Source organism: Lepisosteus platostomus, chromosome 11, assembly GCF_059453375.1.
Source record: "Lepisosteus platostomus isolate fLepPlt1 chromosome 11, fLepPlt1.hap1, whole genome shotgun sequence".
NCBI classification, from domain to species: Eukaryota; Metazoa; Chordata; class Actinopteri; order Semionotiformes; family Lepisosteidae; genus Lepisosteus; species Lepisosteus platostomus.
The window spans coordinates 37897718-37922907 of record NC_142621.1 but is presented as its reverse complement, the minus strand read 5'-3'; the positions used below and the strand labels follow the sequence as shown (position 1 = coordinate 37922907).

The window sequence follows — 25190 nt, the reverse complement described above, 5'->3', positions numbered from 1 at the left end:
ATCACGTAACCTTTTTAAAGTGATCAAGTAAAATAAGCAGATTTAAAAATGAGTGATTTCAGACTTTTTTTAAAAAAATGTGGATAATCAACCAGATCCCGGTCCCATATAAAGGTAATTGGCAGGGGACTGATTTAAGATGAGAGAAAAAAAAGTCTGTAAATGCATAAGACAGGAAAATGGACAGGTTTGATGAATAGCCTGATGTATACGGTATAGATCATATTGTTAAATGACAATAACCAAAGAGTTCTGGGACAGTAAACACATAGAGAAATGGTTGACAGAACTCAATATTTAAAGACTGCAACAAAAACTTCTGAAAAGATACAGTAATTAATATATCTTGCAAATTTAACTGTGTTAATTGGGGTATTTATCATGCAGCCAACATCTGTTACACTCAACTGATTGTTTTCGTCAGTTTATATTTAATGTTTTTAGTGCCACTAAATTCTTGTTTCGCCCTGACAAAGTGGTACATCACAAAACTGGGGAACAGTATGGAAAACCTAAAAGGGGGAGTTTATGCCCTAAACATCCTTTGGTGTACTTAACTTCCATTTTAATCACTCAACAGATTGAAGAATGTAGAAGCATGAAGAGTCCACAGAACAGAAACCACAATAATGCCTTCCCTAAAACGTGTGCTATACAGCATAAAGACTGGAATAAATAAACAAAATATTTTCATCTTTGCTCACAGATAAAATAGAAATATTCAAAATCCCAAAGTGGAATAAAGATGGATGTATAGTAAAACCCAACCTTTGCTTCAGGCTCAATGTGGAGGAAAGGACCTGAGAGATCAGGTAATACACTGTACCAGGTTAATCATGGATCATACAGTTTGGCAGAATGCTTTGCTCAATATTGCATTTAACCTGTGGGTATCACATTTATCATTATACTGTACATAATACAACTGAATCACTAACTTAAAGTAATCTTGAATGTAACATCTGTTTATAGTTTAGGTTTTTCGTTAAAGGTGCACTTGAGTTTCTGCTATGAAATCAACAATTCTTTGGGATTATTTGTGGTGTAGGTGTTTTGGTCGTCATGGTTACTGCATAGGTGACACTCTCCAGAAAGGAAGATGAATAGTTAAGAAAAAAAGGCAGATGTAATATAAAAATAAAATAAAGCAAGGTTCAGCAACCTTTATGTCCTAGTGAGACAAACACTATGGAAATTTAGAGAATGGTTTCAAAACTGTTTTGTTTAGTGTTGCAGCAAACCAAAAGTAATTAATTTGATAATGCTTATCAGATTGGCAGTGTTCCAGAATCATGCACATCTTACTCTTCCCTATTTACCAAAGATAACTTCTTTTAACGCAATTGGTTACTCAGGTTCGTAGCACGCATTCCTATATAATACAGTATAGAATTACATAATAGTCCTTGTGTCCAGCATTCTTCCAATCCAGAGGGTACCCAGAAAGTGAGAATAATTAAGAGTTAAGAGCTACAAATTCTGAGTGAGCAAAACAGACTATTGGCATGGCAAAAAGATGGAAGCTTAAATTTAGTTTTAAGAGCTGTTTAGAGTTTGCTCATAAAAGATCTGGCTTTAACTAATGGAGATTATTTTTACAGATCTATACAGTTAACATTGCCAAAGCATTTGAGGGTTTCCCCAACTAAGACCAAATCTTTCAGGAAATACAGTCATGTGAAAAAGAAAGTACACCCTCTTTCAATTCAATGGTTTTACATATCAGGGCATAAATAACAATCGACTGGTCCTCACCAACTTCTATAATTAGACAAATCTGGCCTCAGATAACAGACAACACATAACAGATTTCATTATGTCACTGTTTATTCAACAAAAAGTAAACCAAAATGCAGAAACCATCTGGGAACATTAAGTACACCCTTACTGCTTCCATAGGAATTAAGAAGGTACTGTAATTAGCAGCCAGGTGCTGCTGATCAAATGCACTTGATTAGTTGATCATCAGGAAGTATGACCACCTCTATAAAAGCAGAGCTTTTGGCACTTTGGTGGTCTGGAGCATTCACGTGTGTGTTAACACCATGCCAAGGAGAAAAGACTTCAGCAATGAACTCAGAGAAGCAATTGTTGCTGCTCATCAATGTGGGAAGGGTTATAAGGCAATTTCCAAAACAATTTGAAACCCATCCTTCTACAGTGAGAACGATTATTTACAAATAGAGAACATTCTCCGTTTGTCATTGGAGAAGTTGCCAATCTTCCCAGGAGTGGGCGTCCCAGCAAATTCACCCCAAGGTCAGACCGCATAATGCTCAGAGAAATCGCAAAGAATCCAAGAGCTACATCTAGGGATCTACAGGCCTCATTAACATGTTAAATGTTAAAGTTCATGACAGTACGATCACAAAACGACTGAACAAGTATGGCTTTCATGGAAGGGTAGCCAGGAAAAAGACCCTTCTCTCCAAAAAGAACATGGCAGCACGGCTTAGATTTGCTAAGTTGCATCTGAACAAACCACAATATTTCTGGAACAATGTCCTTTGGACAGATGAGACCAAAGTGGAGATGTTTGGTCATTTTGCACAACGCCATGTTTGGCGAAAACCAAACACAGCATATCACCACAAACACCCCATACCAACCGTCAAGCACGGTGGTGGAGGGGTGATGATTTGGACTTGTTTTACAGCCACAGGACCTGGACACCTTGCAGTCATCGAGTCGACCATGAACTCCTCTTTATACCAAAGTATTCTAGAGACAAATGTGAGGTCATCTGTTTGACAGCTAAAGCTTGGCTGAAATTGGGTCATGCAACAGGACAATGATCCCAAGCACATCAGCAAATCTACAGCTGAATGGCTGAAAAACAAAATAATCAATGTGTTGAAATGGCCAAGTCAAAGTCAAGACCTCAACCCCACTGAGATGCTGTAGTGGGATCTTAAGAGAGCTATACATAAAAGTATGCCCTCAAACATCAATGAACTGAAGCAATGTTGTAAAGAATGTAGAGTGGGCCATAATTCCTCGAAAACAATGTGAGAGACTGATAAACTCATACAGATTATTTCATGTTATTGCTGCTAAAGGTGGTTCTACAACCTACTGAATCATGGGGTGTATTTAGTTTTTCACACATGGCTTCTGCATGTTGGCTTATTTTGTGTTACATAAATAATGACATAGTGGAATCTTAGGACCTGGTAAGGACCAGACAATTTTTTGTATCCAGCAGCCGGCAGAGGAATCCTACTCCGTTGGGTCCCTGAGCAAGGCCCTTAACCCCAACTACTCCAGGAGTGCTGTACAATGGCTGACCCTGCGTTCTGACCCCAAGCTTCTTTCCCTGTCTGTGTGTCTCACGGAGAGCAAGCTGGGGTATGCGAAAAGACGAATTCCTAATGTAATAAATTATATATGGCTAATAAAGTGATCTTATCTTATCTGCATCTTCCAGTGATATGTCATTAAAGAATACCTAAGACTTTTCTTAACTGTCTACCTCTCTAAAAATGTAATGGAATAACAAATAACTACTAAACATATAGCAGGTGGGCTTCATAATTCAGTTGCGCATATTGATTTAGTTAATGGAAATTTTGCTCAATTTTACACTGGAAAAAGTAGGATTATTTATTCTGGGAGTTTAATTCTCACCTGTCTATTGCTGGAACCTTTTTAGGCATTTACTGTAATTTGTGACTGGTAACAATTCAAGAAAAGCAAAGTATTTAACTTTGTCAGGAGTAAAAAGTAGTTAGTTAATAATGGAATTCAGAAAATATTTCAGTGATGCATAGTGATTAAGGTATGGCTGGACCCAAAGTGTCCGGGACTAGTGGTGAAAACAGTTGACTTTACGAACCTCAAACCTCATACCTCCAAAGTACTTCGTCTTCTTTCCTCTTATCCTCATTTCACCCCATTTCAAGACTCTTTTTCTACTATGTGTAAGAGTTATGTTTTTCTGCTACTTTTCAAAAAAGCTTACGAAGGTCAAACGATAACAGTTGGGAAGTTTTAAGTGTCAAAACACTTATCATCCTGCCAAATTACTAATAGATTGCAGCTGTCGAGACAATAATGACTTTTAATTTACAGCTAGATGCATCACACAGCAATTATACTAATAAATGAGTGGCACTGACAGAACAATCTCTGCAGAGATTGCAGATCTTTTCACTGTAATTACATATCACTCCAGATCTCTCTACATCTGTAGCATCTTAAAATTAGTCAATTTAATAGCTGGGAAATGTAATAACCTAACAGTGACACAATACAACTGACGGTGCTCATGAGGCAGTGTTTGGATGACCATTGAGAAATTAATTAGATCAAACACTGTATTCTGAGTAGATTAATAGGATGTCTTTCATCAAATCAGGAACAACTGTTAGTCTTTTCTTATTCACTATTACAGGGTGGAAGGAGCCTGTAAACCTCTATCATCTGACTGAACCAATATACTTTTCCAAAATCTCTGCTCTGCACCAATAAATTATAATTTCCCTGGTTATTCTTCTCTGTGTAGCAGAACCCCACAGTTAAACAGAAATTTTGGCAGATCTGACAATTACAAGTTTTAAACCATAGTGAAAACATGACTGAAGAGAAATTTGCAATAATTGGAACATTCAAGTTGGCCTTTTAGAAAATGGTTCCATCCTGCTCTCACTCAGAGATCTCTAAATAAAGTGTGCGTTATCGCAGCCTTGGCAATGTAAACTATGACATTATTTTTGTTCTGCTCCCACCGTTTTGCATTTTTTCTTTTAACAAGATTTTCAAAAAGTCTTCCACTTGAAAATAAATTATTTAAAAATAAAAATAACTTTTCAATATTCTTAATGTTTCTAAACATCAATGCAATTACTTCATTTTACCTTTTGAATTGGCAGTTCCCTGAAAGATGCCATTCTAGGATCTAGATCTGTATAGTCCAGAGTTCAATACTGGTGATTATGTTCTGAAATTCCACCTTTGCAGGCCAGTAATTGCTATCAACACTTTGTGTTTGTGGGTAATACAAAACCAAGATGAGCAGAATGATGCCAGTCCTGGTAATCAACCAATATACACCCTGAAAGGGAGACTGTTTTCCCATAAGCCAATTAAAGGGGAACTGCAGTCCTAATTTCTCAGACCGGTTATTAAATCTCAGTAACAAAATTAATTCATCGACTTTATAGAAAAAAAAAATGACAAATTTTGAATGAATCAAGCACAAAATCGTGAACTCTGAGAAAGGTCTTTAGGTTACCATGTTGACACAACTCATATTCAAGTTCCCACAAATTGCCATGTGATGTGGCCCTTCTTGCTCACTAGTCTCTGTAATGAATAATGTAATGCGACCCTTCCTGCTCGCTGCTTGCTAGTCTCTGTAATGAATAATGTAATGGGATATAAGAATGTATAAAGTTGTGCAGCGGACATTTCATCGCAAAAATATTCCAATGTGATCTGCATGCAGAGTTAACAAGTACATAGTATTTGTCAGCAAAACCATCTTGAAGTCGAAAGCAATATTTCTATTGGATTAAAAGAGATGTATTCACAAGCCTGCCTGTTTAGGATGTCATAGGGCCACACACGTCACCGTAGGTTTTGTTGCCTCATTCTGAATCACAGAAAATGGCAGTACACATACCTGAAAATTCTTGTATTTTTTATGTAAATTGGAGGATTAACAAGTTAATGTGAACATTTGACTATTATTGCGGTTTGAAATGCACTCATCAATGTTGATTCTTTCTAACCCAGAAATATGAAAATAGCATTGCAGTCCCCCTTTAACCAACCAGTATATTTTGGACTGTGAGAGGAAAGTTGACCCACTTTTTAAAGCCTGACAGCAATTGTTTGTCATGTATTTTTCCGTTCAAACGTCTAACTGAATGGCTGCTGCAAAAGTTAATAAAGGCAGATGTGTCATGCAATTATAATAGTAATTTGCTTTGCAATTTGTTTCTGTTAAAATTTATATAAAGTGTCTTGGCAGAGTGTTTAAATAGGGTTCAGTTTAATACAGGAACACTGTCTTATTTCCATAGATGAGCCCTGATACTGAAAGCAAATTTAATGCTGGTGTCTGATCTTTTAAAGGAAACTCAAGGGGAAAAAATTGAGAAACACTGAAGGGGGAAGAGTTTTTTTTTCTGTTAGAGACAACACCAAATTGTGGCCTTAAATTCACTAGCGTCTATATCATAATACAGCACTTGTTTCTGTTTAAATTCACATAGATGATCACCAAATCTTAAAAGACAATGAAAGGGTAATTGTAGTATTCGTGCTCTTAACTTTGAGCTCTGTGAAAATATCTTCAGCATGTTTTTTTATTTCTATTTTGACATTTTTCTCTATTCTCTATCACTTGACCTTGGTCACAGTAAATTTTCAGATTCTCAGTGACTTGACCTGCTTCACAGTACAATTTCCTACAGTATATTCTGTTTCACTTGACTTGAGTCACAAAATTTGTTCCTATATTCTCCATCACTTGACTTGGGTCACAGTAGAATTTCCTACTTATATTAATACATTTCAAATCCTTCCTCTCAAGGACTGCCCACTTCAACCTCAGCTTCTTTCCCACTGCCATACCAACTCTGAATTCACGTTGAACTCTGAATTCCATTGTATAATTTATGGTGCTACACGGAAAGTTCTTTACATATGTATGTAACGTTGTTTGTCTGTCTTCTTTCCTATTTAAACTTGTACTATATATGTTGTATGTATGTCTCATCTGTGTTTTTGTTGTACCGATAGCAAATTCCACCAACTATTGTTGTGTGACAAAGAATAATCTAATCTAATCTAATATTGTCCATCACTTGACTTGGGTCACAGTAGAATTTCCTATATTCTCTTTCACTTGACTAGGGTCACAGTAGAATTTCCTATATTCTCTTTCACTTGACTAGGGTCACAGTAGCAGTTCCTGTATCCTTTGTTAAATGACATTGGTCACAGCAAAATCTCCTACTATATATTCTCTGTCACTTGACTCTGGTCGCAGTTGAATTTCCTACAGTATATTCATTGTCACTTGACACAGGTCATAGTAGAATTTCCTCTATTAACTGTCACTCGACAGGGATCATAGTCAGATTTCCTATATTCTCTCTCATTTGACCTGGGTCACTTTTGAATTTCCTATATTATCGGTCACTTGACTTAAGTCACAGCACACGTAGATTATAATTAGGTTAGAGGTGACCTGTGTTAAATATGCCTGGGCTGGGTATGTTCTTTTGCAATAACAATTTAACCAATTTAATCTCACCCAAGGCTTGGACATGGTCTTGAGTCAACTGGACAGTGTAGAAAAGTTATAATAATGCTAACAGGGTGCTAAGCTTTAATTAATTGGATGAATCATTGGTAGCAGTTTTGGTCCCCAGAAAATAAAAATAAAAAAAGATTAATACAAGGACCAGAAGAGAATATCACATGAAAACACATTAAATGAGCTTAATATTTAAAGTTTAGAGTGGCTGTAAATTGTTAAAAATTCAGCATTATCTTCTGTGAGTGTCAGGGGCAAAGCCAGACCTAAGGGACAATGGAATGTTTTCACAGAAAAGGAAGCAAATCTGTGGAACAGAGAACTGGATTCAGCCCACAAGATATTTCTCTTACTATATGGGCATACCATTCTTCAGCTTTTCCAGACAGAACTGTGTACAAGTATATGCTACAATGATTTACAGTTCTAACTTAGGACTGATATCATAATACTGTTCACATTTTCACTGCACCCGTACACATGCTCCTTATTATCTCCAGGAACCTAGTCTGCATACTGGTGCATTTTATCATCACATGAAAATTCTTTTTTTCACAGCAATGTAGAAAAGATCACTAAAATACTATATCAATGTTCGAAGCTAAATGATATCTTAATGAAAGTTAAATTATTTTGACAAACATCCGAAGATATTATTATACCTATTGGGCAGCACTGAAATATACCAGGATTTTCAGGACAGGCTTAAACATTTGCTAAAGACCTCAAATGTTTTGGAAAAGGGGAATATAAAATCCTATTGGTACAAGAAAAAAAAAGCAGGTGGAAAGTTAGCATCTTGCTAATTGTTTTATTGGAGCATTTTACGGACTATTGGCGCAAGACTTCATACAGTAAGTCTGTATTTCTGGTTACTTTCAATGCCGAGGAACAATATGAACATGTGAAAAGGATATAAACTTATTGGGATTGTTTAAAAAAAAATCAAGTGCAGAGAATATTGTTTGTGTATTACCTTTTCCAGAAAAAACATGCAATAATAATAATTCAATTGATTTTTTTTCTAAACCTAACAAAGGCAGGCTGCACAACTTTTTTTATTTCAGGCTCACATTACATCAAGAAAATGCTCCACAGTGATTTCAGGCTCACATACATCAAGAAAAAGCTCCACAGTTAAGACTGAAAAGAAACTAAAATTCTACGTTGACTCATCCTATAAGGCAAAAGATAGTTGACATTAACAAACAGAAATGAAGCCAGCACTCAGGCCTGTAGAGCTGCAGTAGAGTGTGTGAAAGCAATGTTGCTGCTGGTCCCAGGACTATTTGTATAACACTCGAGAATTATGACTAGAGTGTCTGTCCTCCATTTTTTATAATTAATGTAAAAGCAGCAAATACCACATTGAGAGTAATGGGGGCAAATCTAATTCCTATTAACTTGTGTTGCATCTGATTTCATATCATGGTGCCACAATTAAGGTTCCTGCTTTAAAGAAGCATGTATTGGGACATTAACATTAGTAACACCATGTCCTAACCCCTGATTTGGGGCATGTATCCATAGATAGGCAAAATTCCCAGATATGCGTAGCACCATGTACTATGATTCAGAACAAGGCAACCAAACTTCCACATTTTAAGGCTTGTGAATACATCACTTTCAATCCAATAGAAATATTGCTTTCGACTTCAAGATGGTTTTGCCAAGTATATACTTCTGCATACAGATCACAATGGGACATTTCTGACATGAAATGTCTGCTGCACAACCTGTACTTATTTGCTCGTACATCACATTACAGTAACTAGTAAATAGGAAGGGCCAATTCAACATGAACCAGGGGTTGGTGACTATACAGTACTTATACAAAATTCAGGATTTTATGATAATTTGGAATTTTGCTATAACATCAATTAATTCATTTTGTTACTGAGATTTAATTCCCAACCTGAGAAATTGAGACTGCAGTTTCCCTTTACGTTGAAATAAAATCCAAATTTTACAAGCTATAACAATGGTTTTTAGCTTTTTAAATGTAAGATGCTACATCTACAGGATTTAGCAAAAACAAACGTGACACCTCATGTGTCACTGGCTGGCATTCACTACCAAATCCAAATCATGGTGTATACATGTACATCATGTCACACGACTGGTATGGGTATGGTTCAATGCCTTTGATAATGGGAGAATGAACATTCAAGAAGAGTTGCAGCCAGGGTATCCTAGTACTTCCTTTGTGAACAGGAATGTTTAGTGCATTGAAGGCATGATAAGGGAAGAGAGATGCAATAAACTTACTGTTATTGCAAATGAACTCAACATTACCTGGGGCAAACCGACAAGAGGAAGCACTTATAATTTCTGTGGGACAGATGCACCTGATTCATAACACCTCAAAAGGTGTTTAAATTTAATTAATTTAATATCACTACTGCTGAAACTGATTGGGTCTCCCACTGTTCAGTCCAACTGTTTTTGCAGTAGTAGGTGTAAATGTCTCTTGCAGTGCTTCTTTTGCTTTCTTTTTACAGAGCGAAAATTAAGAAATCCCACTGTGAGACAGCCAGTGAAAACACGACAGGAGGTTCTAAAATACTCTTAGCAGCATATTTTGAGAATACATCGTAGTGCGTTTTAATTCAGAAACAACAATTGTTCAAAAAGAAAATATTTTGGTGAAAAAGCAAAAGGTGCTTTGATTAGGAATGGAAAAACAACAGCTTGACTTCAAACTCTGTGAATGTCAGTATAAAATGTCAGCATAAAAACAAAATTCTCCATTGCCAGTTCTCATACTTACCATGATACCCAGCCAAGCATGACTCACATAATTCACGCCCTTTTCAAATTATCTTTAAGAAAATGTTCAGCCAAGATGAAGTGCTCTTTTCTAGAATAGTTTAAGATATTTTTTTAAATCAAGATCAATCAATAATGGTAGAGCCTAAGAAAGCACTATAATTTGGATGTAGACGCTATACAGATCTGCAGGGAAACCCACCAAATATTTTATTTCATGCAGACAATATTAATGTAGTTACAAATGTCAAATGTATAGTAACTACCTAGAAATCTAAGAAGAATCAACAACTCAGAAGACATGAAAAAACTACCTGTTGTTGAACAGGGTTCACAAATGAGATCAATTATTAAATATCTGTTACAAAATTACAAAATACTACAAAAAATGTTCAAATGTATGTTATTCTTCAGTTTTAGGAAAATAAGTCATAATTATCTAATAAGAAAATAATTAGTATCCTCTTAGACAAATACTAAAATTAAATGGTCTAAACGATCATTATGTCCAAACTAAACTTGATAATTGTTTTATTGCACTGTGATTGCATTTCTGATAAAGTACAGATGACAACATTTGCATAATAATTGTGATAAGACTGAGGTTAATTATTGAGTGTCATCCATCACAAAAACGAAGTCTGTAACCTGAGTTGATGGCATGTTGCTTGAATTTCCCAAAATTCAGCTTGTAGGTGATTTGTGATCTTGGGTTAACCTCTGAACTTCAAGTGCAGAATTCTATACAGACATATTTTTGATACCTTAGAGATATTGTCAGGTTGCATTCTATGCAATCTATAGGGGAAAAATATATTCAACATTTAGTAGCTAGAATCCTGACTAAGTCAAGTGCCAGTGATCAAATGATTGCAGTGGCTTCCTACAAGGCTTAGAGATGATTTTAAAAACCTTGTACTTGTATATTTACAGAAGCTGATTTGCAATCATTTTACTCCTCTAAACAGTAAATTCCTCTTCTTGTCTACACTCTCTGGGAGACCATTGCTGTTTTCCACACCTTTTGAACACCATCCCTAAAGATATCAAGGTCTCAGCCACATTTGGTGCTTTTGCCTACAGCCTGAAAACTTTAGAATGTATTTTGGTGATAATGATAATCTTATCTCCTGTGCTTGTTCGTCAGCCTTATATTTTTTTATTTAGGTTTTTATAACTTGCTTATTCAGTTCAGTGATTGTGGGTAGCATTAACGTCCCACAGATACTGCAAGAAAGTACAAACTGACATTCTGCATGGCAACATTTGTTCTTGCAACATCACAGACAGATCAGTGAAAGCACACTGGCTCATGTACAGTTTAATGCCAAGGCAGTGCAGTCATTCACTGACGACTTCAATTTCTGCTCTTATTAAACTACAAAGCATACTAATGGCCTTCACAAAAGTACTATAAATGTTTTGTTTTTTTAAGTTGCGGTCAGTAAGTCAATACTAGGCTTTTTCAATTACACCATTTTATTGCTTTCAATGGAGAATGAAGATGATAAGAGGCCTGTTGTATCTCTTATTTCAACATTAATGTTGTTTAAAAGTTTTTTGGGCTGGCTGGAAACCTTACTCCATAAGGCCTATGTAAATACAATATACTGTAGGAGTCATTAGTATATATTTCCTCCAGGAACCAAACCTCACATGCAATCATGGGCTTACTCTAATATCATGATTATAAACAACACAGGTACCAACCTCATTTAGAATAGTATGTTCTGTTTTGTTCTACCACGCTAAAGAAAGGACATTACTGTTCTAGAAAGCTGAGCCACCAGATTCATATCTGACCTGGAAGGTGAACTCCATTTAAACCTTCTTATAATAAAATAAGATACCTAGAATAACACCATAAATAATTAAATAAAGCACATACAGTGGGGTGTAGGAGGCAAAAATAAAGACTAATATTTATGTCAGGAAAATTGAACTACTGTGAAAAAATGTATGGAAGAGTTTTTTAACCTGGAAGGGCTCTGTATATTCCCAACCACAAAGTCATGTCATTAAAATTGTGGTTTAAATTTCCATTTTTTCATGTCATTTTATATTACACCAAGCCCACTAATAGGTAACACTCGGTGAAAACATTCAAGATGTTAAGTGAATAAACACTCACCTTCTGACATTCTTGGTCAGAAGCTGCCCTAGTGTAGATTCTATTTACTCATTTATGTTTTAATTTGAAATCTGCACTACCTCATTTTGATATCTCATTTGAACTGAGCTGCGGGAGAAAAACCAATTAGGAGTGACCTTTGAGCTCTTACCTGCACGGGGTTCTACAGTCCTGTTCACCATTGTATCCATGAAGATGAATCTGCCGCCACCAAAATCTGTCCCATAATCTGACAGGTAGAGCAGAGAGGTGTAATCAAAGGAGCCATAAGTTACCTACAATAGAGAGAGCACAACACACATTGTTCACTAAAGGCTTGTTCCAGGGGTTCTAAATCTTTTTTAAAAATATATGTCCTAATCCTTATTTCCTTATTTTTTATTTAAAAGGTAATAAAGCACCATAAAATATCACAGTTCACAGTTATTTCCAGTAACACGCAAATGTATTTTATGTTACTACATAAATACATAATTAATCCATTTTCACTTGTTGCATAACAATCTAACTAATAAATGTACTAGAAAAGTGTTTTGGGGTATATTTTTGTGTTGCCGATTTCCCCGATGGACAAAAAGTATTCAAAATATGTATTTGATATGCCATTCAGCTTGTTTAAAATAGTGGAGGTTGTTCTATTCTTATACTGTTAAAATCCTTAACAGTTTTTTTAGTTGGAGTGAGAACTAATGCATCCTAAATTAAGAAGTGAGATGTATTCCTGAGGCATGTTAAACCAAAAAAGTGCAAATTGAGCGCATAAATCGAGAACTACCTAAAATATTTTTTTGGGGTTTCACATAAATCGAAGTGGAATTATGATGAATGGATACACTTTAAAATTCCTAGAAATAATGATGCCATTCATACTTTACATACCAGTACCATACCAATTAGCAGATATATTGAAAATATAGCCTCTTATAATGTTGTTTTAATCCTGACATGGTAACAATGAAGTTTCCTGAGAAGGGAAAGTACAAAGGAATGCAACATGATTTTGTAAACCTAGCTTGGAATAAAGTATGAATTAACAGAGGTGTAAAGTACCACTGTTTGAGAAAATATGCTTATTTTCTCTCATTTCGCTCAGTAAAGCTTCAGATTAAGGAGTTTTAAATCATTTCTTGTCAAAATTATATGACTGACAGTTAAAAAGTTAATGACAGAAATTATCTGGATCACACTTAGAGGTATTGCATTAAAAACTGAACATGTCAATTCAAGCACTGCTGTGTAGTCACTATATACTGATTATAAAATCGGATGCCAATTTATCACAGGAACATAAGAGGAAATAAATATCATGAAGAGCAATAAAGCTTCCAAACAGAGAAATGTATTTCAAACTAATGAAAATGGGTCCATAACTGAGGGAAATGCAGACATGCTACACAAAATGTAAATTGCTCAATCGGTATTGTACACTGGGTGCAAAATACAAAACATGCACATCCTTACAGTACATGCATGCACAAATATACCACTCACATATTCCAATCTTCCTCATCAACAAAGCAAACCAGTAGTAACATCATTCAGACTGATGACATTAAAGCCTCCAATATCAATTTTAATCAAAGAAGGCTTCAACTGGGCCTTGCATGCGTAAAAACATTTACATTTAAATGGAATTGGCTTGGAGCAATTAGACGGAAGGTAATAGCACTGCAAAAGAAGGCGGTTTCCTTCCTTTTTAATTTGTCCTGCAGTCTGAGAAATACAGCTAGATTCCAGCATGGTTTTGGAAGGAGGGGCAAAATATAGAAACAGAGAAAAGAAAAATAACAAAAAGGTGAAAATAGAAGGTGACCAAAAATCTAGAATTTTATTTTTTTCCTATTGTAATGCTTAGGTTGAAACTAGCACAGACTCTGCACATATTCGCATCATAGTTAACTTACTGCATTGAATTATGGGACAGAGGAGACGCCAATGTCATTAATGTACATATTGATGGTGTTATTTAGGAACAGGCATGAACAGAGCTGTTATACCAAATTTTGTCTCTTTGGTCAATGGCCTTTATTTCCAAAGTGTGCACTGGCACGCATACAATATTTCCAGCTAGTAAATACCTTAGCTATCCCTACCAGTATGGAGTTTGAACAAATTTGACATATTTTTGACAAAGATTAAGTGAAGATTAAGGGTTTTTTATATTTTAAGAAATTTCCCAAATATCACTTTATTGCATGTGTAATTTAATTTTATTTTAAAATGTAATTAACTACTGAACATATTGTAAAAAAAATAACAGATTAATATGTTAGAAAGTTACAAATCAAAATTTTAATTCAAGGTATGATTTAATTCATGGGGATTATTGGAAATTCGGACTCAGGAGATGTCTTTGCAGTACCTTGTCTATGTGGGGGTGCCAGTACTCATCATGAGTGGTCTTGGCCAAGGTGCTGTTGATCCGGGAGAAGAAAGTGGGCTTGGTGAGGTACAAACGAGAAGGGTCCAGGCTGAATGTCTGGGCAATCGCTTCTTGTATTTTCTGTCGTACTGTTCTGCGGGAAAAGAGATTGCTTCGGTTTTCCACTTTGTCTGGTGATGACTGGAAGGTCAACTTTTCCACCAGCCAATCATTAGCCTGCTAAGGGACATGAGGCCAGCCACCTAGTGAGGGCAGCATACACATTTCTCAAGTAATTATTAATATTCATTTCAATCTGTTTAGCATCACACTGAATAAGTATCACTACTTTGCACCACAAAAAAATGTCTTCTCTTTGGAATAATGAGTTGCACAGTTTAATGACATCACAGGATAGAAGCAGAAAAGAGAAAGTTCAAAGTGCCAGAAGTATAACAGCTGTTGCTTAGATCTGGGCTTAATTCCAGACATAGCAATTAAACCCATTATGGTAATGCCTCATAAAAAAAGTATGCATTATTATGTTAACCTTTGCTGGAACAAGTATTTTCCTCATCTCCCACATTACAGAGAAGAACTGACAATGAACACAGAAAAAGAGGCCAAGGGATTATAGCATCCCCCCCCTCCCTCCATGATTGTGATCTTCCTACCGATAAAGCTCAAAATCCTCTTCGGAAAAGACTTCTTTGATCTGCTCTCCAAAATATCTGAAACAACAAAGAGAAGTTGTTGTGCGTTGTTGTTAGTGAACGGAGACAGAAGACAGAGTGAAACATCTAGAAGTTATAGTGTCCCTCTACCCTGAGTTCTTTAGGCAGAGGGTGGTTCCCACTGGACTATACACAGATTGACAGAATGGCTACCCATCAGTCAGTAATACTGTGATCTCTGAAAAACTCTTAAGGTTGTTATCCTTAAAGAGATCACATGTTAATATGCCCATGGCTTCCCAATGTCAACACTGAAAAAGGTTACTTTGTTTTAGGTTAGTAATTTCTCTACAATCAGCATGTTAAATTCCTGGGTTAAGAAAACCAGATGTTTTAAGGATTAAGAGTCAGGTCTTCACTCATTATCTTTTATCACCTATAAGCAATTATAGTAAAGTGACAGACATTTTTACATTTGGTACTGTACTTTCCCTTCATTATAAGATGATTTTTATTAGCCTTCCGAAGGTAAAACTGTTAAAATTACACAGTACTTGTAGTCTTGATTAATTTCCAGGTGGTCCATGCAAGCCTCATAAAACAGGTCTATTTACAATAAATGTTTTAATTCTTTAAGCGTTCTTGATGCTATTCACCTCAATGTACTGTAAAGTACTTTTATACTTAAACCACACATTTTTGCAAGTAGTAAAATAATTCATTTCAAAATGTTTTTTTAACTAATGTCTAATTTTATTTGTATCCAATGCAACTTACATTTGCGCCCATTTATACAGTAGGGTATTTTACTGGACCAAAATGGGTAAAGTATATTGCTCACTATGACAGCATGGCTTCAACAGGAATTTGAACCCACAACCTTCTAGTTATGAGTCCAGAGCCCTAATCACTGCTCCACAGTGCTGCCTTAAATCACTACTGTGTCTTACTCCTTAGCTTTTCATGATCTGTTATGGTCACTCTTTTCAATCACTCTTACCTGTAAATATTGACAAACTGCTTCCCCATGGATAAGGCCCCTGAATGCAGATCAAGAATTGATGCCTAACAACACAAATACAAAACATTTTTTAAAATAAAAATCAATTAATCTGCACAATTTGCAGAGTACTACAGGGGTAGAGTCAACATTAGTCAGTCAAGACCTTCATGTTTCTTGGTGACACAGAAACTTCAACAACTCTTCTTCTGAGGTCCTCCAAAATCTCTTTTGATCGGGCCATATTGCACTTCTGTTGTGAAGAGCAGGTAACCAAACCTGTGTGATTTTTGTATACGGCAGGGCAGGTCAAACCCACACCTGAATTGTTTGGAATACTTGACTCATTGATTGGAATACCCGACCCCAATTACCCTCTCTTCAAGATGTCATTATCCTAGAGGTTCACATACTTTTTAAAAACAAATTCCCTACGTTCCAGACCCCAAGAACTTCACCCCTATTTTTACTTTTTTCACCAAAAATTACAAAAGAAACAATAATTACTAATATTCATATTGTGGTTTGTGTTTTTTTAGAATACAAAAACACTGCTTACCTTGATAAACATCATTAAACATACCTACTTTAAGTACAGTTCTGTACTGTACAGTAACCACTTCATTTGCTTTCTGTGTAATTACACATACTCACACTTTTCATTTTCTTAACACTTTTAGCATCCATGATAAAGTCTAAACCACAAATTTTCTTAGATAATAAGTAATAAGTAAAAGTGCACACAAACACGATAAACTTTCATATTCTTTTGTATCGCTTCTTCATAGTGTTGAAGTGGGCTTTCATTATTTGAAATGTGGGTTACATTTCACATGCTTCGTAGTATCAAATTTTCATAAAAAGAACATTAATAAAAAGAGGTATGGGTGTATATTCAAACACTGATTTTTCAATTTACCCCTTTACTGTTAGCTTTAATTTAATATTTCTGAAAGGCAACTATCTTACTACCAGTAAAACTGAGCAGTGTTTCAACAAGCATAGAGATCTTAAAATTAAAACTTTAAAAAATTGTTTTGTCATACTTGTTGCTGCTTCCTCAAGAAATTTTTGAAACCTTTATGAAAAAAATAAATATAAATGCATTAAATATGACATGGGTTTTTTTATTCTTTGTTCTTGTGCACTTTCTTACATTCTGAATCTGACCTCTAGATAAATATTTTAGATATTGCTCAAGAGTGTCCAAATCAGATGGTATTTCAGATATCTTTGCAGCTCTATCTAAATCACATCACTCACTCTGAACACCAGCTATGATTTTAGCAAATGACTGTTTGCTGAAACAAACACTCTTCTTATTAATAATAATTAATATAAAGGGCTTGGGCTGAGGTATTCTGGTGCTGTCTGTGTAATTACAGAAGACTCATATGATCCCATTGTGATGCTATGCAATACAGTGCTCCGTTATAAGTTATTTTCTTCAATGAGAATATATTTGCCAACACTGAAACCCATAACCTCTGTATCATCTATTAATTTAATAGAAACTGTGGCAGAATAGGAACAAGATTTTAGAGAGAGCAGTAGAGTAAATAGTGTTTACTAATGTCAATAACAAATTTATGTCTGTGTGTTTTTTCTTCTACTAAACACAGTCATGCAGCACAAATTACTAGCTACACATACACAGCTACTGTATATCACATACAGATTTCTGCATACACATACAGCAAATGACATTTAATGGCAAATTAAGTATTACTCTAGAATAAATGTTCTGACAACACACATTCCTGGCCCAAAATTGAGTTGAGTTACATGGGTAATAGCAATGTACAGTGCCTTTCAAAAGAAACGATAGCTACACATCTCCAATGAGTATTTTTATTGCAAACCCACATCCTCAAAAGGAAGGTTTTTAAAGACAAAATTAGTTATTTGTCAGCAGATATCTTAAAGAAAGTCAAAAACTGAAATATGCTGCTTGATTAAATGTACTCAGGTTAAAGAAACTGCCCTAAAGAGGATATAATTATCTTACCATTGCCTTCTGTCTATGCACAATTGAAGTGCCGTTCAAATTTACTGGATTAAAACCCCAGTCTGTTTAGAAATGATTGGTTAGGCAGTGAATCTAAAGGAAAGGTACAAATCTTAAATGCTTAACAAAAGGCAAGAAATAATAGCAGTTTATAATGTATCATATGAAACACTATCTCACACAGCAGCTGTTCCAGCTTTCCGCTAAGAAATCAACAGCAAAAGGCGGCTAAGTCTTTAACTGTCAGTAGTCTTGCCAGATTGACAACTGAAGAGGACAATAATGTAATGCACTAACCTGTGTCCTTGTTCTCCTATGAAACTGAGGTCCCTTGGGTTAACCCTTCAATACTACTTAGAAATGTACATACTTCGATTAAATCTCCTCTCCATGTCTTTTGTTGTAGACTTAAAGAGATTTATTTCCTTTAGTCTGTGAGTATGTGACAATCTCCAGAGATATAGAATCATTCTTTTCACTCTTCTCTAAACTCTAAGGATAAAATGTCCTTTTTGAGGTATAGTGACTAAAACTACTCTAAATGAAATTTTTCTAATCCATTATTATGCTTGAGCAAAACAAGATTTAAATGCCACACTTTCTGCTACAGATCCAAGCATTCGGTTTGTTTTTTTAAAGATTTCTCTCACTGTCTTTATTAGGACATTAACAAATCACAGCTAACCAGATCTGTTTCAGGTATAGCTTCCTGCAATTCAGAAATCACTTCTATGATCACTATACTGCCATCTCGTGGAAATTGATAAAAATTACACCTCTCCTAAGAATAAGCCTGCATGAGGCTGCTGCGTCTGAAGTAATTATTTTAATTGAACTTTGTGTTTCAGGTAGGAGAGAGACGGGGCAGATGCTGAATTCTTACAAGCTCCCTCTGTCTTTGTTTCCATCTTAGCTGCACAATATTTTTGCCTCCACTCACATACCAGGGGGTCTCTGCTTTACAGCAATTGACCATACCCATAATCTCTGGATTTAGTCTCCTGAAGGTATTGAAGATATTAGCTTTAAGATCCCGTGTTAAAAGCCAGCCTTTTAAAAACGCTTCTAAAGTACAACTACTATGTAAACACTGATATTGTCATCAGCAGTTCATGCTGGTATTTTTAATTTGTAGCTTTATTTTTATCTGGTGTGTGAAGATTTGATACAGTTTCTTATACTGTACTTTATTCACATACAGTACTTTAAGTGATAATACAAAAATGAATACTCACACCCCCATCTGAGCCTCCTAATGAGAGACCTCTCTCTGCCAGCCTACAGAAGAAGACAGATCAGATAAAAAGAACTTCAAAGACTTGAATTCAGAGCCAGGTCAATAGCAAAGAGCACAATTAGAACATACTGTAAGAACTGTTACAAATAAGAGACCATTCAAATCATCTAACCCGTTTGTTAGTTAGAAGCTAACTGAACTGAAAATGTTATTCAGCCATTTCTTAAAAGAAGCCAGAGTATCAGCTTCAGCAACTTGAGCCACTTTAAGAATACAACAGAGTAGCTTGATCTGCACTTACTAACGCAAAGGATTTTAGAACTGTCTCGTTTTCTCAATTCTAAATGCACTTTCTACTTGTTGGTCCATGTTTCACTGTTGAGTCTGAAACCATCCACTGGGCTGATTTGTCAAGGCTTTGTAGAATGTTGAATACGCTGGTGCCCATGAGAAGCAAGTGTTTTGACCTTGATCAATAGTGAAGGTAGCAATCAGAAATTAATTTATGTGGTATGATTCCATTTTGAAGAGCGCTGAATTGTTCAGCTAATGAATTCCTAGAAATGATTATTTATAAATTATTTATAAAATGTTTCACCTGTCAATGTCAACCAAATGTTAAACCTCTGACAGTTCTGAATAACCATTACTTATACCATAACTTAAGGGGTGGTCCCAAATGCATTTTCTATTGTACAATGCGGATAAGAGAAGTATAGTGTTTGAAAATGCACCCCAATGTCAGACATGCAGTGGCAGAGTAGAAAATTATGAACATTTAACAAAAATACTTCAATCATTATTTGCCAAGTAACACCTACGCAAAACTAGTACCATTGTTATACTAACTTATTTTCAAAATCCATCAGTCTGGTTGTCAAACATAAATATATGAAAGCCTACAGACAAGCTGGTCCTTTAAAAGTTACCTTTTCAACTTTGCCGACTCCTCCCTATTCACTACAGAGTCTGTCACTGCCCGGCCACATCTCTGAGGGGTGCAGTCTGGGAATGAAAAGCACACAGGATTAGGGTCACGATACTCTTTTCTCTTACTACCAAAGGTGCCTCTTCTAGTCATAAATAACAAGAGGCAATCTTGTGAACCACAATATTTATTACCTTTTTGCTTGGCTGACAACTCCTGCCAAGGAATCTTGCAAGAGTTACAAATCTTAAAAACACAAACGTTACATATTGATATAATTACAACTATTTTGTGAGAGCTGGAACTGAGTGTTACTTTTTGGTATGGGCTGCAATGTCCAAATTTGCTGTTGGAATTATGAAGCAAGTCTGCCCGTTGCTATGGCAATGACCAAGAGACAGAATAGGATAATTTATGGAGCAGGAATTTGTTTGTTGTTCGTGGCCATGGGGAAATTGTTCCCCAAAGTAGCTTTTGTGTATGTTCTAATTTGGATTTTTCACAGAGCACAGTGATGCAGTTGCTTTAATTGACCATTTAGCTTAATAAGTGCCCTAAATTTCTATGCAGGTCAATCATTAGAGGAACTACACTTAAGTAGAATTCCTTTCTTATGAAATCCAAAAGCCTTGTAAAGGCACCATTTAACACCCTGTGACAATCATTAGATGAAAGCTTTACATGATATTTTTTCTTCATAAAGTAACAGGTTTTCATAGGTTGTAACTCTATTATTGACTCACATTTCGTGACTATATGTAAGTTTTCTTGGCATTTATTTATTAATATTACCATTTAGTTTTCATTAATACATTTGCACTTCTTGGGCAATTATTGCAGAATATAATTAAAATCCCTTCAAAAATTAAATCACTAGTTAAATATTGAATAATGTTGTAAGGATAATTCATCTGAGTTCTAAAGTCAAACCCATCATCATTGCCATGGACCCGGGGTAATGTGGAACGTAAAGTCAATATGGACATAACACACAAAAGGACAGCTTTAGTCCTGAAGCCAATTCAATGACCATGAATGCCTGTTTGGAATTGAATCCAATTAGCAAGCAAGGTTCCGGAAAATCAACTTCAACAACATTATTTTAATCAAACCAAAGGAAAAGTAACACTCTTCTTTCCAAAAAACAGATACAGGCCTGAAATATGCACAACATATAGGATTAATTTTAAATGACTGCATCACCGACACAGTTTGCAGAAAATTGATTTTATTGATCTGCGCTGATCTAATCAAGACACAGAGAGGAAAATGGAGGTGAGAGAAGCATTAGGGAACAAACTGTACCCCATGCTGTTTATAAGCTTTGAAAATACAGCTGGAAGGCCCCAGATTTAAAATTGAATATCTGATTTATTAGGAAAAGTCCTACTGAGGCACACAGTCCATTTACAGTATTTTCCAGTGTGATTTAGATTGATCAAGAAACTGTGCCAGGGAATTGACTCAACTATTAAACATTTATAGAGAATGCAATTTTATTCAAGATATTCAACTCGTCTATTGAAAGACACTGATTTGAAGATGGAATCTACATTCCCCAATATGAGCCATTCATTCATCATACAGACAGTTACATAGGCAAATAGTGGTAAAGTGAAACCTAATCAGCGGTGAATGGGAGAGAACTCACAAGGAGCTGTTTAATCTTAACTTAGGAACAATTTAGAAGAGCCAAGCAAATCAAGTTATGTCTGTGGGATGGAAAAATGAAAAAGCTTCAAAGCTTCAAGTGCAAAGCTGTCAAGATTTATTTTACTTCACCCTTTTAATGCCATGTTACATACAAAAATTAAAACTGCAAGATTGTTTAATTGAAAACAATGAAGAACAAGAACTAGCTTCTTTTGCAAAACAACTTAAATATCAGTAAAACTCTGTTCATAGACATGGAGTAGGGGGTGGGGAGTCACAGACAGAAATCTAGGTGACATATGGTAGCACTCAGGTTCTGCATTTGTGTCTTCCTTTTAAAAGAGCAAAGCAAACAAGAATGCTTCCTTCATAAAAACAACAAGCCAAGCTAACAGGATAAACCTGCATTTTACATATCACTGCTTAAGGCACCACAAATTCTGAGAACATGACTTAAAATTCAGGGGGTTTTCAGACTATCTCATTCCAGAATGTTCTGCTGATTTACAGACAATGGAAAATGTGCAAGTTGAAAAGGCACCAAACAAATACTTGTTAATTCAGAAGCACTTCTTGTTTATGAGCTTTGCTTTTGAAGTTGCCTTAGTATAATAGAACCCAGATGTTACTAGCCTGAAGGAGATGGATTCAGTCCATCAGCCCAGAGAGCTGAGACTTTTTGAGTCGTCAAACGCTCTGTTTTGTTTTATTTTATTACTTGTAAGTCATCTTACATGATTTATACCAGCATATTATTAAAACTCTTACATATAAAATATTTTATTGTTGGTGAACTATAAAGTTTTGTACAGCAGATCATGTTTCAATATTTTTGCTTACCTAGTGTACTAGCTTTCACCAGCAAAATGGAAAAATTATAATTCTCAAAAAGTTAGTCGCAATAAAGGTCTGTTTCACTTCCCAAAAAACATTAAGCACCTATTTATGTACTTTGTGTAAACTTACAATAGTAAGATGTTTTATCTTAATTACTGTATATGTACTCTACCAGCTTCGTTTACAAAAGAACTTCAATTCAAGAACAAAACCAGGCTCCTCAACCAATCAGAGACACTTTTGGAGAAGCATTTTGGAACCAATAGCATTTCATTGTTTTTTTTTTAAACCTCTCAGTGTATGTACGAAATGTTTGGCAGTATCAACTCTTTCACCACAATGAGTTAATTTCATTCAAAAAACGCAAATGAGGAATCTCATTAAAAGGGTTTTTATATTTCTGTATTATATATCTTAGGCTCCATCAGCCCTTTACACTTATTTGGCGATATAGGATGGTGTTTTCATCTCTCATCCATCGCTCACAGATAAAATCAGTTTCACTTTAAATGGGATGAGATTACTTGTCTGATGATAGTCCTGATTGGGATATATATAAATACAAATGACAAGAAAAAGTACATCAGCAGCTCTGGAGGAACTTTGTACCCAATCCTCTGATACAGGTCCAACAACAATAATGCACGACAGAAAAGAAGGGTAATAATGATCATGCAATGCCCATGGAATAGTTTTGAGAATTAATTGAGAATATATTTGACAATAAAAAACAAACAAAATCATTTATACTAAAATTAACTTTTTTGTTATATTTAACCATCCAAAACAGGTACCTTTGTTTGTAAAGGGACAACATCAGCATTTGGAGATGACTGATAATACTGCTAGAAGTCAAAAATGTTGAAAACGCAAGAAAAGGAAGTTAATGGTTTACTCCAGACTACAATGCAAAACGCTGATGCTGAAGTGCCCTCTTGTGGCAAGCACACAACCACACTGCATTTTAGGATTACTGTGGATAAGGAGTATTTAAGATATATAGAAGGAATTTGACAAATCTAGTATGAGCTCAAATCAGAGACGTGAAGAACAACTGTATGTTTCCATTTACTAGGATATTGTTCATGGTCTGAAGACTGTATCATTGGAGATTATAATTCTATTTTAACCACTTCCAGGTTTCTGAGCGCGTATTATCCATACATCTATTTTCTAACTGTTTTATCCAATAAAGAGTTGCAGGGGACACAAGAGCCAATCCTGGCAAGCAACTGGAGCAAAACAGTATACACCTTGGACGGGATGCCACTCCATTGCAGGGCACACACAGACATGAACGTACACACACTCGGACCAGAGCCAGCTTTCTCAGAAGTCAATTAGCCTACCAATGTGTCTTTGGGCCATGGGAGACAACTAGAATACCAAGAGGAAACCCTTGTGAACATCAGGAGAACACACAAACTCCATGAACATAGCATCCCAGGAACTGAACACAAAGCCCCAGAATTGAGACATCAACGCTAACCACTGTGCCAACATCCTGCCTGAGCATATTATCACTGATTGCAAATTATGCAGCTCTAAAAATAAACAACTATGTCGAATTACACAACACCCTAATATCACCAGGACACATTTATCTGATATCTCTCTGTCCACTAAGGATATGCTCACCCACGCACCCCCTAAATGAGACCTCTATGTCATTACATTTAAGCAAGGAGATAAAATAACAGAGCACACTGGTAAATGTGAGGCAACAGATGTACAGTACCAGGGTATTGTTTGTAGTTTTTGTAGTCCTCAGAGCATGACACCAGGAACACCCTCTCAGCCACAACTTCACTCTGTCTGATGAGGATCTCCACGGTACCATCTTCCATGCTGAGGAGGAGCCAAGCTAGGCATCCTAAGATAGACAGCAAACACAAGAAGAACAGGGCACCCTGGGGCCTCTTCCACCACACAGCCTGTCTCTGAGCGTTTCCCCTGGAACATAGGAAGGGAGGCAGCATCACTTCACAGAGTCAGAAAAGGCCACAAAATGAGACAAGTGAAAGAGCAAGAGAAAAAATGGAAGTGAATGGAAGCCAATGGAAGCAAAAAACACTGAGTGGAAGAGTGCATAACAAGAGAGTTTGAACATACTGTATAATTAGGGAAGTATTGAAAAGTCAATCCCATGATTCTGCTTTCTTTCCCATAATTCAAATGGAGCCCACAGCGTACCAGGGATGGTATACAGTGTAGCTGAATAACAAGCTGTCCATTTATCCATGTGTGTTGTACAGTACGCGTATGAAATTAACCAGCAGTTTGCCCTTGATGCAAATGAATAGTACCTTCTTCATAATTTACAC

The 25190-nt window shown here is 35.8% G+C and overlaps 1 protein-coding gene across 2 annotated transcripts in view; it reads right to left on the bottom strand.

Annotated features, from left to right (window-relative positions):
* Window positions 1–25190, bottom strand: part of ogfod3 (2-oxoglutarate and iron dependent oxygenase domain containing 3) — a 34233-nt gene that overhangs the window by 7972 nt on the left and 1071 nt on the right. The window contains exons 2-8 of one of the 2 annotated variants that reach the window (XM_088599554.1): window positions 24605–24819; window positions 20378–20453; window positions 19447–19489; window positions 16204–16268; window positions 15204–15260; window positions 14530–14683; window positions 12319–12442 (exon numbers count right to left, since the gene is read on the bottom strand). In XM_088599554.1, coding sequence (XP_088455680.1) covers window positions 12319–12442; window positions 14530–14683; window positions 15204–15260; window positions 16204–16268; window positions 19447–19489; window positions 20378–20453; window positions 24605–24819 — 734 coding nt within the window. The remainder of the gene's footprint in view (window positions 1–12318; window positions 12443–14529; window positions 14684–15203; window positions 15261–16203; window positions 16269–19446; window positions 19490–20377; window positions 20454–24604; window positions 24820–25190) is intronic. The other variant, XM_088599555.1, reaches the window with a different exon arrangement.